The sequence below is a fragment of the Solea solea genome, chromosome 17 (genome assembly GCF_958295425.1).
Source record: "Solea solea chromosome 17, fSolSol10.1, whole genome shotgun sequence".
Taxonomy (NCBI): Eukaryota; Metazoa; Chordata; class Actinopteri; order Pleuronectiformes; family Soleidae; genus Solea; species Solea solea.
Genome location: NC_081150.1, coordinates 6,478,140 through 6,493,144, shown reverse-complemented (window position 1 = coordinate 6,493,144; position 15,005 = coordinate 6,478,140). Strand labels below are relative to the sequence as shown.

General features: G+C 37.6%; 1 protein-coding gene across 1 annotated transcript in view; it reads right to left on the bottom strand.

The window, feature by feature from the left end:
• Positions 1 to 15,005, bottom strand: part of atad2b (ATPase family AAA domain containing 2B) — a 64,657-nt gene that overhangs the window by 6,032 nt on the left and 43,620 nt on the right. The window contains exons 26-27 of the mRNA XM_058613130.1: positions 13,860 to 13,963; positions 1,160 to 1,288 (exon numbers count right to left, since the gene is read on the bottom strand). Of these exons, the coding sequence (XP_058469113.1) occupies positions 1,160 to 1,288; positions 13,860 to 13,963 (233 nt within the window). The remainder of the gene's footprint in view (positions 1 to 1,159; positions 1,289 to 13,859; positions 13,964 to 15,005) is intronic.

Genomic DNA, 15,005 nt, shown 5'->3' with positions numbered 1-15,005 from the left:
TCAGAACCACGGACAGCGCTCAGTCAAAGTGCCAAAGGTGAAAACAATGCACCTGAGCCAGAGAGGAGGAGCTGGTTTCTGTTGCCATGGAGCCAAATGACAACCAAAAAGCAAAAAAAAATGCAGTTGGAATCTTTAGCCAAAACTAAACGTTTGCAACGACTTCATTCAGGTCCGCCGGCTTTCCTTTTTTCCAACAAACCTTTCCATAATTGCCTGCTAATGGTGTGAGGTGATTGCATATAGCCCCACCCCCACCTTACTCTAAACTCTAACGCTCACCCGGTCTTCAAGCTCTAGAAAAATAATTAATTCTCCTCTTTATGTTCTGTACAAAACATGGTCCAGACCCTCAAATTCAGTGACAAGTACATGAATGCCTTATCCATAAAAGCAGTGGTTCTGAAGCTTTTCTGGCTTGTCCCCTACCCTTACTGTTTATAGAAGGTTTACAAACTAAACAATTAAATCAAAATAACCCATTAGGTTCAGTTATGCCACAGAGTTTCACTGAAACAGCTATGCCTATTTTACATTAAAGAAAATGTGATGATCTAATGATATATTCAATCTTACAGGTACTTTAACTTTAAATAGATGCAGAACAAGTGAAACCTATTTTGTGAGACGGGTATAATACTATAACTCTCATACCATTGCAACCCTACAGGGGAAACAACTAATATAAAAAGGATCCAAGCTGAATTTCAGTGAAATAAATGGTCAGCATGACAGAATCAGCAAACTTATATTTGTTTGTGTTCCCCATATAAATCATATTCATTCATCCTCCTTTCTTTCCATATTACGCCTCCGGTAATTTCCCACTGCAGTAGCTCTACAATGTAGAATATAAGGTATATAAATTATATACGGTTGGCTCCCTGAAACATAAAATGTATACAATCTTCATTAATATCAATATATAGCATGCATCTCTGCGCTGTACTCTCTCACACGACTACAATCGGATAAACTGCATTGTATTACTTAATATTACGTTTATATTTCATTTTTATGTAGCTGTAAGAGCATGGGTGTTTTTTTTTGTTTGTTTTTTTGCCGATGCTTGCTTTAATCGACTAGATATCCTACTGAGAACAGTTTAGACTGTTAATGCACCTTAGAAGAGCTGACTCAGTGTGTCTGTTTAACTGACCTCCAGTAGCTGGGTCTTGTCATACTCTCTGCGGTACTTGTAGATACACTGGCTGAGGAGAGAGTACAGTCTCTCCAGCTGCTCCACACTGTAGCCGTCGCTCTTCCTCACCGCCATGTCCAGTAGCACCTGTGAGGACATAAAACAAAAAAATACATGAAATCGATGGCCCTTAAAACACCACAAACTTCTCACACAACCCCCTTCCTTTGCTCCTTCCAGGGGTTTAACCGGCCACTAAGTGCAAGAGCTCAGTCAGGGTGGGTCGAAAAGGTAACACATCTCTGCTATTTTTTCCTCTGTATTCAAGAACACCTTTCCCACTCATCCAGGCATAACTTTAATGGCCTGATGCAATTATTCTCCACACTTGACACCTTTTTGAAAGTAGTTGTGTTGTTTTTTTTCCAAACTTTTCCAAAAGAATAAATGTATTTGTATTTGTGAAACGCAACAAAGACCAAAGACAGGACATTTTTCATCATTTTCTGCTGGAATTCTATTTATAACAAAACTTCCAAGCCATAATCCAAGTGAATTGAGAGAGTGAGGGAGAGGGAGAGGGAGAGAGAGTGAGAGAGCACTTCAAGCCGTGCTCACATTGAAAACAAGATTTTTTTCTTCGCACAGGTAACCAAAAATATTATTCTTAATTATTAACTACTACACTAGGAAGTGGGCAGTTACTGCAATGGAAAAGAAATGAATGATTCAAGAGGCACTTGTTTATTTATGCAATATCATGTTATTTGTATTCTGAAACTGTATTCTGATTTTTTTCTTTTTTATTATTATTATTATTATTATTTTTAATAACAGCCATTGACCATAATGGTATAATGCAACACCATTTCTTACACATATCTATTACCATGTGAAAGGAGAAGTGAGAGACTGTGCTGAATAACTAGCCATACCAAATTAGCAGTGATGTTGGTGCACGGAGACGAAGAATGTGGAGGTCAGCTATATTCAAAAGCAATTAAGATCAGAGTGACAGCTAATTAAAGCTAATCATAATTAGAACCAAGTTTACATTTCACTGCTACTTTAATTAAAACATTCTGGACAGTCAAAGAGGCCTTTAAATTGACCTGTTCCTCACATTTTAACCGAGCCAAAGTCTGCGTGTATCTATTTAAACACGGGACTCATCAGAATGCACGGACTACGCGAGCAACGGCACAATAATTAAAGTTGCATTACTGATTCAAGGCAGAGAAATTGTAAAGTGTGTCTACACACTTACCGGAGGGACAGCGTATGTTAAACACACAAAACCAAGGCAATGTCAAGATGAATACGAGGTGAATGTTTTTAAAAGCCTCTCGTCAGCAAATGTCCAAAAGATAATTACAGGGGCAAAAAAAAGTAAACAGCGCTTTAGTCACTGTACGAGTTGTCTCGATTATTGTCACGTCAACAAAACCTTCAGTCAGACGTAACTCGTGAGCACATATTTAACTTTAGAAGCAGAACCTCACTTCACTGTAAGGACGTCTTCACTTTGCAGCACAAACACATCGCATAGACTTAGGGAAGTGAATTTCAAACACCAGCTGTCCTTGAGATCCACCCTTACTGTTGGCAATTCAGATGCTTCCCCACAGCTATCAACATAAATAACACGGACAGGCCAGTTTATCTCGTGCAATATGACAGCGTAAACATTATGGATAAAGACGGGCATTTTAACATCGAGGCAAACCTGGTGAGAATGTCTGCTACTAAAAGATGACCTTACTTGTTAAAGACATCGATAAACATGACATGTTCTTCAATATTCTTCAATATTTCCATCTTTTATAATCAAAATACCTACGAATGAAATTGGTCCACAACAAAGGTTTGGGCATACTAGACGCTGAGTATTTGGGAAAGAATCATAGTTTGTAAAGATCTTTTTTTTTATTTTCCTTCTTTTCAAAGGGCTTGTACTTTCGCTTTTAAAGTCTAGCTATAGATTTTCAATTAATGTTGAGGTAAGAAAACAGTGAGGGCCATTGCAAAACCTTCAGCATCAGTCACTAGTGGGTTTTAAGGTGTTTGAAAGCGAGCTTATTGTGTGATGTTGAATAAGCCATCCTCTTCTATCTTCTTTTTGTTTTTTAACAGTGAGTGATGTTGAGCAGATGAGCGGCCCTATAACTAAAGGTTGAAAAAAAGGATTTATTTTTATGAAATTCTGCACGCCTTTCCTCCAAACATACCTTTTCTTATTTCAGACAAAGGTCCTATTTAAATTTAATCTGCCCACAGGACTTGCTTGCAGAATGCATCAGGCTTGTTTAGAGGTTCAATTCAACTTGGAATTTGTTCTGATGCTGAATTCTGTGGTGAGGATGCAGGAAAGTTTGATGCTTTCATAAAGGTCACATTTGTTCAGACGAGGCCTCACAGTGAAAGAGTGTCCGAGTCAGCGGAATCTTCTACAGTACAAGGTCTATTGTAGTCATACTGAGGTCGTGAATAGCCTCCCTAGCAATCCTATGATTAGTTTTACTGAAAACGTTAGTTGATCCTCCAGATCTCTACTTGACCTCCAACATTTTCTGTTAACTGAAATTTCTCAATAACAATATGAACCGAGGAGATGACTAACCAGAAACTAAGTTGTTTTCCCTCTTCGGCTTTATCAATGACTTTAAAGTTTGGAATGTCATGTAGGTTCTAAGGATTGCTGAGGCAAGTTTTAAGGAGTAAAATTGTTTGTTAAAACTTTAAAACAAGCCAAAGCCCTTTGAACTAATTAATGTCTAAAACCTTGATAAATCTAGAGTGCAATAAGTTTATAGGAGACTCCACTCCTGTGTCCATTGTACAATTTTAGATACATAAAAAATAAGACACTAATCTTAATTAAAATGTTTTTTGGAGGCAAAGAAGTTGACCAGGAGCTCCTAAATAATTTACATGCCACGTTATCCTCTGGTCCACGGAGACACGCTAAGTTGTTGACTGTTACATTTGCTTGATAGTTTTGAAGCAACTTACTATGGAGTTTAAACATAATAAAATTACACTTTTTTTACATAAGTAGGTGGGAATAATATTTAAGAGGGTACCGCCAGATGAGTAAGCTTTACGTATGTATGTTAGCTGTATGGATTAACATAAAAAAAAAAGACAAGATGTCTGAATGATGGAATTATCACAATATAAAAAATGAGCACCGCCTGATTAGAGCGTATGCAGGACATGCATGTAAAGTGCATGCATGTATGCACTATTCCTCTGATGCCCCCCCCCACTATCACTATTGAGAACAGAGGGAATAATTTTTAATCTCCCTTGTATTGAGTCGCTGGAAACAGGTTTAATTTTTTATGCTTTACCAGCCTGAGTTCCAGTGGGTTCTTACCACTCTGAACTCAAGAGGCTGGAAACATTAATTTGAAAAGATAATGCCCTTCAAATATTCCATAACCTAATCTGGCTGTCGCAGAGGATTCACCAGTACTATGCCTTTGACATAAAACCCTCAACCTGGCCAATCTAATACATTTGGTCCCTTGATGAAAAAAGTGCACACAGAAACTAAGAACACTAAGACTTTCTCTCATATTCCCAAATCATGCAAATTGATAATTATAATCATGCCTGCCTTAAAAAGAGCACTCAGCTGCTGTGTTTTGAACATATCTTCTTTCTTTCTGCTTTTTACACAGTACCCCTGGTATATTATCAAGGGACTTTTTAGGTTTCATTGTTTCAGCCCAGCCCTGAGAACTCATAATACGAGGACCAAATGGAGCACATCATGGTGAGATGCCAATTTTAACAACATGTGCATAAAAGCTTTAATAAGCATCATTACAATCCATTTCGCATGTGTGTAATAATGTGAAATTCTCTGTAAGATACTCCTCTAGTCTTCCTTTCATCCAACTGCTCCTGCATTGCCTTCTATTTTTCATGTTTTCTATCTCTCACTTTAAGTGCATTTCACTTCTTTATTGTGCACCTTTTCTTTTAAAGTGTCTTCTCACCTCAAGCCTATTTCAATGTTTTATAGAGGCTTTCTTCAACTTCTCTTCAACCACATTTGTTCAGACAGTTCTGTTTCCAAAGCTTGTTTTTCTCATTTGATTCCTCTTCGTCTTTCCTTCCCTCTCTCGATTCATTCACCGTTAGCCAGCTGATTGCAGCCATGTACTTTTTTCAGCTTGATCAGGATGTCAGCAACAGTGTGGGCTTAATGATGCTAGTGTGTATTGCACAAGATCCGTGATTGAGTGACTCCAGTGCACACAAAACGGTAGTAATCCCATGTGTTAAATAGTGCTACTGATGTGGATCATTTAACCTCACCCACTCCGAACGCCCTGTTCCTTCTTTCACTCTCCATTGTTACTCACATCTTCTTATTCTTAAGACCACAGATTCAACTTCTCGCTGTGAGAGAGGATTTGATCATAAAAAGAAGTTTTTAAGGACATTAAATACTCAGAGTGCTGTAAACCAAATTAATACTGGATTTATGTTCATTTTGACTGGGCTGCCGCTCCGCTATTTAAACCCTGACCAATTAAATCAGATGATATGCTGTCACACCATCAACTATAAGGCAAACCCCATAATCTAACTGTTCTATTGGCTCCAGATTTTCAAATAAGGAAACAGTGCCTCAATGAATGGCAGAAACACTAGCTAGAGGAGTCTATATGGATTATGTCACAGAAGACATATTATGCAGAAATTAATAAATTACATTTAACACAGTCTCTTTCACACCAGAATCTCAATCACTGGCAGTCAGCAAACCACGTGGTTTTTCCATTAGTAGTTAGTTTTGTCAAGTCACCTCAAAATAGAAAAATGCTGAATTCACCATTTTTTGCACCGAAGTAACTGTGATATATGCGTGTATATCTGTGTGTTCCACCATCTATCAAAGCCACCATAACTGCAGTGGTGGGTCTCAGTGAGTGAGTGCATAACAACTGCCGGCTGACTGACAAGAAAACATTACGGACAGTGATTGTAACGTAAATTAAATTTTAAATAAATAATTATCCGACAACTGTTGTGACAATAGCTAGATAATACAAAAAGGATGCTTCAACACAGCTAATGATGTGACTGTAACTCACTACCTTGTTAACAAAACATATCAACAGTGTGAATTGATACTAAAAGAGCAGAGACTTGTTTTTTTTATTAATGAATGTTAACTCGGAGATCAAAGATCAGGCTTGTGTATTACACTATTTATAATTTATCTTGTTTTTGTTGTATAAAGTAAAGCTCCACTTTAAAAAGGAGCTGGCATTGAGGGTGCAACACTACAGCAGCAACAGTGGCTTGCATGCTTCCAGTACTGTGCCAGATTCTTCTATAACTAAAGGGTCTATGATCATCAAGGGTTGCTTCACAAGCTTCAATTGCAGGCAGTAAAGGGGGGGAAAAACAGGGATGTGGTGCCCAGCAGTCCTCGTCACCAGGGACACAATTAAGCCATCAATATCTGCCTCTAAAAGAACAATTCACCCTCTTCTTCCTGCTTTTACTTGGAGCAAAATGAGTAATAATAAATGATTCTAGTTTGGTTGATAGCATTAATGGATTCAGCAAGGGCAGAAGGTGGTATGAAACCGAACTCCAGTCACAGTGACAAATAATGTGGCTTTCGGGGCTCTTGGTCACAAAGGTAATGTAATATTGATAGTGCTACAAGGGTCAGGGACAATCATGACAAATCAAATTATCATGGTCTCAGCGCATTAAAATGAAATGCTCTTCCCTTTCAGCGGGGCAGGTAAAAAACCCTGCTTGGGTTGTGCCTTATCTTCAATATTGAACAGTTGGCTTTACTCAGAACAATAAAACCAGTGGAACATGCCCAGCCACTCAATGGCTGTGCATGCTTCAGTATGGGGCGGAAGGTCATTTGTGTGAGATCTATATTAAGCTTCACGACTTAGTACTTTAATAAAATGAATACACTTATCATTTAATTGCTTGTGATTTTTTTTATGTGGCCTAATTAAGATGTGTATTTTCCGCAGTGCGTTAAATTAAGACCTCAGCTTTTATGTTAACCTAAGCCTAAATGGTATCAGGTTTTAAATCTATATTAGGGAAATGTATTTTCCAGTAAGACTATCCACCTGCATTGGACACCCAGTCAGAACACAGGAAGGATTAAAAAATAAAATAAATTAATTAATGATATTAAGACTTGAGTTGTGTTCATTAAGTAGAAAGTTAAGGGATTAAGGGCCAGTTTCCTGTCCCTCTGATTTCTACAAAGTACAGAGTAAACCTGCTCAAAAACATAATTCATACAGGATATTGACTAGAATCTCAATATCTGATTTAATCCAGGTTCAATTTGTGGTTTTTTTTCCTTATGATTTATTTACACCACACACCCTAGCAATGTTGCATGGAGCATTTCTAGTCATTTATCCTGGGAACTTATCAATTTATCAAGAATTCAAAAAAAATAATATTACTTTCAAAAACAATACAGCTGTGACATCTCCTGTCAGTAGCAGATGCCTAAACGTGGACATACACTTGCATGTGGACACAAACAGGGCAGAAAATGGAGGTTTCCTTACCCGTGCATTAGCACCATTTATGTTGACAAAACAAGGCAGACATCTGTAGATAGTTGTTGTGCACTAGTGTTAGCTGTTACCCACCAGAAACACAGACACTTCAATAACCTCAAAGCAAGAGACAATATCTCTCCAACAAAAGTGTGTGAGAGATTTTTTCATCCATTAGGTCTTAAATCTCTACATAATATTAGGCCAAGCACACAAGCCTCTTTCATACCATTGACTATGACAGTTCATTTATCTTTAGCAAAGGTGTTCCATCAGCATGTAACTATAGCAACCAAAGCTACCAAAATAAAGGCACAGAACAGCCAGGCTGCCCAGTGGAGCTGGTAAATTACTCATGGTTCATGGTCATTTGGTTACCTAAGTGGTATTTAACACATGGGATTAGAGCTGAAACAATAATCTATTATTAATCGATTACTAAATTAATCGTCAACTATTTTGATGATCGATTAATCGGTTTGAAGCTTTTTTTATGATTCTGATTGTTTTAGCTCCGTAAATGTTAATATTTTCTGGGTCCTTTGTTCCAGATAACAAAGAAATCATTACAAGTGAATCATTTTGGTTTGTGGCCAAAACAAGACATTTGAGAACATTTCCAGATCAAAGTTTTTTAACATTTTCTGACATTTTATGGACCAATGAAATCAAGAAAATAATCAACAGATTAATCGATTATGAAAACAATCGTTAGTTGCAGCTCTAGTTATATCCTCCAACAGGAGTTTCTAACTTAGCCTAAATCACTGATGTACATTTATCCTTGTTACAAACTGAGGGCTGTGGTTAAAATGCGATATGAGTATTTAATTATTTTAAAATTTAAAATATTAACAAACATTTAACAGATCTGATTTACACATTTTACAGGATTTACCATTAGCCAATACAATATAGGCAAGTACGTCATACATAGAGTAAACAACTTTATCAATTTAACCATTCTGTTCTTATCTAGCCGTGTCAGTACATAGAAACAATAGTTCATATAGAAACCCAGCTGTGCTCAGTCAGCAGGATGATTTTTGCAGAACAGCTTTGGCCAAATCTACTCCCAAGTATTGTGGTTAAAAAGTGAGACTGTCACGCTGTGCAACATTGTCCTCGAGGAGGGTAATTATTGTCACTCAGCTCACACTACTTCACATATTTTGGCTGATCCAAGGTAATTTTTTTTCCCCTTACTAAAATTATGGCTACGGTTCCAATTTCCACTATCCACTTGGGGAGTGTGGAGGTGCAGATAATTGGAAATGTAGACAAAAATACCTTAAGAGCAGGTATTTGTACAGGGTGTCATTTACCACAAGATCAAGGTAACGATAATGAATGAGTGATGTAAAATGGGAAAACGTTTCTGATTTCATTTGTCAAGAAGAAAAGGGTATTCTGAGAAATAAAAAGCTCTTAAAGGTTAAGAAAGAAAATTGGTAAATAAGAAACAGGGAAGCTTTAATATTTTCTAAGTTTAGGACAGCAGAGATCCAATAACACCAGATAATAAAAGAGGAAAACCTCCTTTACACTGACTTACCACAAATAACCCTGCAAAATGACCTGATACAGAGATGTTTTCAAAATGGTTGTTTTGGATTAGGTCAAGCTAGAAGGAATTGTTTAATTTGGACTAATCCTCAAGGGAAATAAAAGTTAATCAATTCATATTCATTTCGGGTGAAGTATAACCAGTGTGTCTGTCATGAAGATAAGAGTGTCCAACACTGAAATTACCTGTTCATCGTGCATTATGGGAAAACATTTCCAAAAATAAGAACAAGGAAACATTTGACACATCTTAATTAGTTGTTGCAACATCATCCTCTGTAGTGGAATTCTGTCATCAATAGATTTTAAACATTCACATCATGGGGCTTGTAATTTATAGACACCTGCTTCTCCTTTTATAACCCCCTGTCTCTGTTGTATAATAAATAAAAGTACACGTTAGATGAATTCTTCTCTGACTTGGAGGCTAACTTTAGCTATTAACAAACAAATGTGACAACATCCACGTCTATGGTAGCATTAATGTTGAAGTGCATTCCCTGGTCGACCGATACTACTGGGTGACAAAGAAAAACGAAAGCATTTAATAAGAGGTACAAAATCCTACACAATCTATATCTTTAGTTTATATAAGCCAAGGTTTAACTGGGATACATGAGGTGCGACCAAGGCAAAAGGGTATAATTAATCACCCTGAAGGTTCAGTTAAAAGGCAAACTACTGCAGAACAGCAAGAAAATAGAGGAACCCGTTTGTTATGTCCTTTATGGACACAACTGGACTTCCAATGCATGGCCAAGAGGCACAGCTCTGCAAGTACAATTACAGGCAAATGACTGCAATGTCAAGGCCATTGAATGAAATAAATTGAGTGGATGAAAATAAAAGACGCACTTCAAATGTTATTGACAATCAAAGACTTGTCCAGCAGTATTATTAAGCTGTTCTCTTTTGAACGGACATGTGTCATGGCTACTTCAGCAGAGGCACCCCCCCCACTGTTATTAGCACTAAAAATGAACACGAGGCCATTTCTGTTGACAGGCTTCTCTAAAAACAGGAAATCCTGACATGCTGTAATGGCTAAAGCATCAAGCCAAGAGACTCCATACTGTGCCAACAACTAGGAACACTAGCTCTTTTTAGGGGAAAAAAAAACAAAAAACACAGCAAAGCAAACGATTATCTGTGTGTTCTTGGGAAGATGGAGGAAAATGGCAGGGCGAGATTGGATTTCATGTTACTGAATTCTCATTCTCAATTGTCAGCACCACTTCTTCTAGTCCATCTGCAGACAAGTGTCCGGTTATTGATGAAAGAAAATAGCACAGAATAGGACGCATTTTGAGAGAAACAAGCCTCAAACCTCAGGGTCTTTTTATTCATGCAGTGGAATTAATTTTGTTTCAAATGCCATCAAGCAGTATTTGAGTGAAACTGCCAATAACAGAAGTAGATTTCACTAAGAGAATCAGAGCGAATAACTGTGTCATTACTCTGAAAGACAGGATGTGAATACTGAAATAATCCCATCTCAGTACTATCGGCTTTGAGCGTCAGGTCTGTGAACAAACCCATAACAGTGATAGTATTCAATTTTCAGAGAGATTTCAGAGTCTCTTCCATCCATTTAAAAGTAAAAAATAATGAGCCCACTACAATCAATGAATGCAACCGAGTGAAAAGGGAAGGAACAGCACAGCACTCACGAAAGGCCCTAATACACATCAGGCAACATGCCAGTCTTAGCTACGCCAGCAAATATCTGCTTAAATGGTGACTTTTATCCTGCACACCGGAAATTCAATTTGTTCCGTAAGCCAGGGATGAAAAAGCAATTATTCACAGTCCACTCCTTTCACAATCTGTTTTTTTTTTTTTTTTTTAGATATATCCTTTCTTCCCCCTATGAACAAATATAACCCAGATTAGTGCTGTGTGTGAGGCTGGTCAATGGGACAGCTCAAGTTAAAACTAAAAAGCCTGTCAATCAATTTGAAAGATGGATCCACATTCAGCAAGACGAGATTGCATACCTTGCTGTCTCCACCGTCCCAATGGGACACTGGTAACAGACACTAGGCAAATGTGGGCTAGCCTATCAATATGTAGCATGGAGGAAAAAAAATAAATGTATGTCAGAAGAACCCTTCTTTTACACCAATTACACTGCAGTGCTCTAAAACCCCATGCCCCCCATCCGATCAGTGAGAAGTGCTGTCACGGGAGCCAACTGAACTGAGGCTCCAATTTACACTTGGGGTATTAGGTGAGACTGTAGCGTGACCGCGCAACGCATTACAGAGCTCCTACATGTTCTCTGTTACTCGAACACATCCTTAGATAAGTTGGCAGATCTAGTGAGGCACGGAGAAACTCATGTTTGAGTCATGACCTTATTTCCTTCAAATGTAGCAGGAACAACACCTGTTGACTGAGGAATGAGAAAATGACCTGCCATTGTAACTGGCTCCCTCCATGTTTGGATAGCAGGGATAGGAAATGCTGATAGATGGGAGATAACAGGAGGGAGACAGTGGAATAACTACAGGGCGAATGGGAAGGAAGAATAAGCCTAAGAATTTAAAAATCAGCCATCTGAGAAGGGCAGTGTGACAGCATCAGCCACAGACAGACCTATGGATATGGAAGCTTAAGGCTGGTTTGCCCATGATTGAGTTTCTCTGCCCTCCATACCTTCAATTCCACAAAAAATAAAAAAATAAAGGTAAAAAAAACTTTTAGTTTATAATGGTAGACTTCACATTGTCTAGATATTAGCTCTCTGCGACCCTTTTTATGCTTGGAAGCTACAGTACAAACTGATGCATTAATGGCACAGAATCTCACTGAGATGAGAACCATCCATCTCAGGAGCCAGTGCGTGTGACAGAATACACCAGCAAGTAAAAAAGGAAGAAGGGGTCTAGCTAATTCTACCACTTACTAAAGAGAACATGAATGCTTAGGCTTTTAATGCAGCCCTCACCAAGTACTACCAACAAGTCAGTTTTTTACACCTATTAAAAATCGGTGTACAAAAAGTAATTGGACAACAAATATCAAGCTATAAGTTACAGTGTGATAGCACAGAAAACGACAAAAGCTGGTTGTTAGAAATACCAAACCCACATTGGTATCATTGGTGGGATTTCAAGGACCTTAATGTTTCCCAAATAACATCTATACTTTCTAAATGACCTACGTACTTTAGATATGAGAAGTCAAAGTGAGCAAATATTAATATTAGGCCACACTGTAACCTCTGAGTTTTGCATCTCCCAGTAGAGTAGGCAGGTACACAATCTATTTTTGCTTGATTGTTTAGTTCTTGGAACGTGCTGAAATATTCAATTGCTGTGAATCAACACTTATTCTAAGCAGTTGAAAAACCCTGCATACATAAAGTATTCACAACCCTATGAATTTATCATGGACATTATGTGTGACCATGTTCCTCTTCTTTTCATAAAATTATTTTGGTAAAGATCACACAAGGTGTATAATTTTTAATTTCTAAAAATAGGCTTGCAAGGCTTTCGCAAAGGTAGGTTGTCCACGGTTAGATCATGTTTTAGAGAACGAATAGATTGTTTTTAATAATTGAATGGGTTTTTTTTTTTTCCAGGTTCTAGCGCTGATGCTGCATTTTTAATTAATGATGCTGAGCATGTCAGTACATGCTACATTAACATGATTATGTGCCTAGATGGACCAATCAGGCTGAAAATATCTAGGATAAAAGAGGGGGGAATTTGGACATAAAGACAACCGCCCTACTAAAGTACTGCCAGAGCGTTAGGGCAGAGGGTTTACACTGGATAAATAAATAATCAATGTTGCTTCTTGTTTAAATAAGTGCACATTGATTCTTGCAAATTAATACCAGACAGTGAGTAAACACTAGAACATTTTGTTTGACACACATCTACACTGAATTCACATCAAATACTATATAGCTCTTCCACAAAACATACATTTAAAGCTGTATTTATTGCTTCTTTTGGATATCAATCCCCGGCGCACTTAACACGTGTCTTTAAATGAAAGGCATTTAATAGAGTTTAATAATAACTAAGGTGACCATTATATAGCTGCCATGTGAACAGTGCACATACAAGTCATTCTTTCATTCACTTGTCACTTTAGGAAAAGCCCAATGTTGCAAGTAACATTGACACTTGTTATTGTACTACATTATTGCTGCCTCTAGAATCACATTATTTTATTATTAACTGTGGCTGTTGTTGGCAACAGTGTAGTTTAAGCATGTCTTGCTGTATAGTTCAGTGAAATGTTGTAATTAGGTGGAGGCTTTAAAAAAAGTCCAATGGACGTTCTGCCTCTCACTGACTGCACTGTACTTTTTTTTTTTATAGATTTCATTTTAATCTTCTGCAAAATAAACATAAACAACATAAAACAAATCAGACTGAGGCAGCTAATGGGATTCAACCTTCATAATTATTTGTATTTATCGCAGTTTATATCAGTCTTGGTTTCCATTCTGCACTGAAAAAATCCTGCACCATGAGACCAAAACCATAGTGCTTATAAAACCAATCCAATGTACCATTACAAGACCAAATGATATTAGATAATAAAGTCATTTTTACCAAGAGTTGCTGGTGGTCCACCACTACCGGAGGATGTGGAGGAACTGGTTGTGGCTCATCCTCAGTCTGTTCAGCAGATCCCTTCAGTTGCTCTTTTGAACCCCCTAAGAAGATATAAATGGATGATTAATGGAAAGAAGGTTAACTGAGACAGATGAAGTATTATGAATTAAATCAACTTTAAATTAATGGCAAGTTTCAGACCTCAGCTTGTTTTACTCATGAAGCAGTGGAGAGAACATACTGGATACTTGAAAATAAAATAAATCTCAGATGCCATTGCTACAAGATTGGGAGAGTAAATGAATTTGAAAATCCCAACAGCTACTGGGTGCACAATTTTTCATATTAGGCCTCTTTCCTGTCCATTTCTAACAGCATTGAAAAAAATGTTCTAATGAAAAAAAAGGGCTGGCTCAGCTTGGGAGAGAGGAGGTGGACAAGCCGAGTTGTTGTTTTAGGAGCCTTAGTTTGTGTCCTGCAATTTTGTGATCGTGTCACACTCTGATGGCATATTCTAACAGCACCATTACCTCAGCCTTCCAACTGGCTTCTGTCCACCACCAGCCAAACCACACGCCCGTAATCAAACACAGACTTATTGGCTTGTCTGACTCAAACACCACACACAAGTAAAAGGAGCATAATGGCTTGTGGCAAAGAAATAAAATATATGGCAGGATCAGAGATAGGGAAAAGCCGTGTGAATCTTTATAGACAGAAACCATTGAGGAATCATATCAGAGGGCTTAGCTTTTAGACAAAGGTTGACATAAATTTCAAGCTCCTGGGCTTCCTCTGTTGAAATATATCATCTGCTAAGGCAGGAGATAGCATTTTTATATTCTGTATGACTTATGTTGCATTATTCATGTCCTCTTCTCTATTTTTAAAAGCCAAACCAAAATGTAAATCAGAGGAGCTGAATGATAATCAAAAAAAGTAATTTCTCCACATTTTAATGATGAGCAAAGCGCTGGCTACATGTGTTTGAGTTAAATGATTTTCTTATCTTGCATAACTGTATAACTACAGTTAAGATTAAATGATTAGCAAGTAAAATGAAAATACGGCAAAAGCAAAAGCTTACTTAGGTACAAAACCCTGGCTCTTTATATTGCTGGACTCTGTCTGGCCAATATTTGA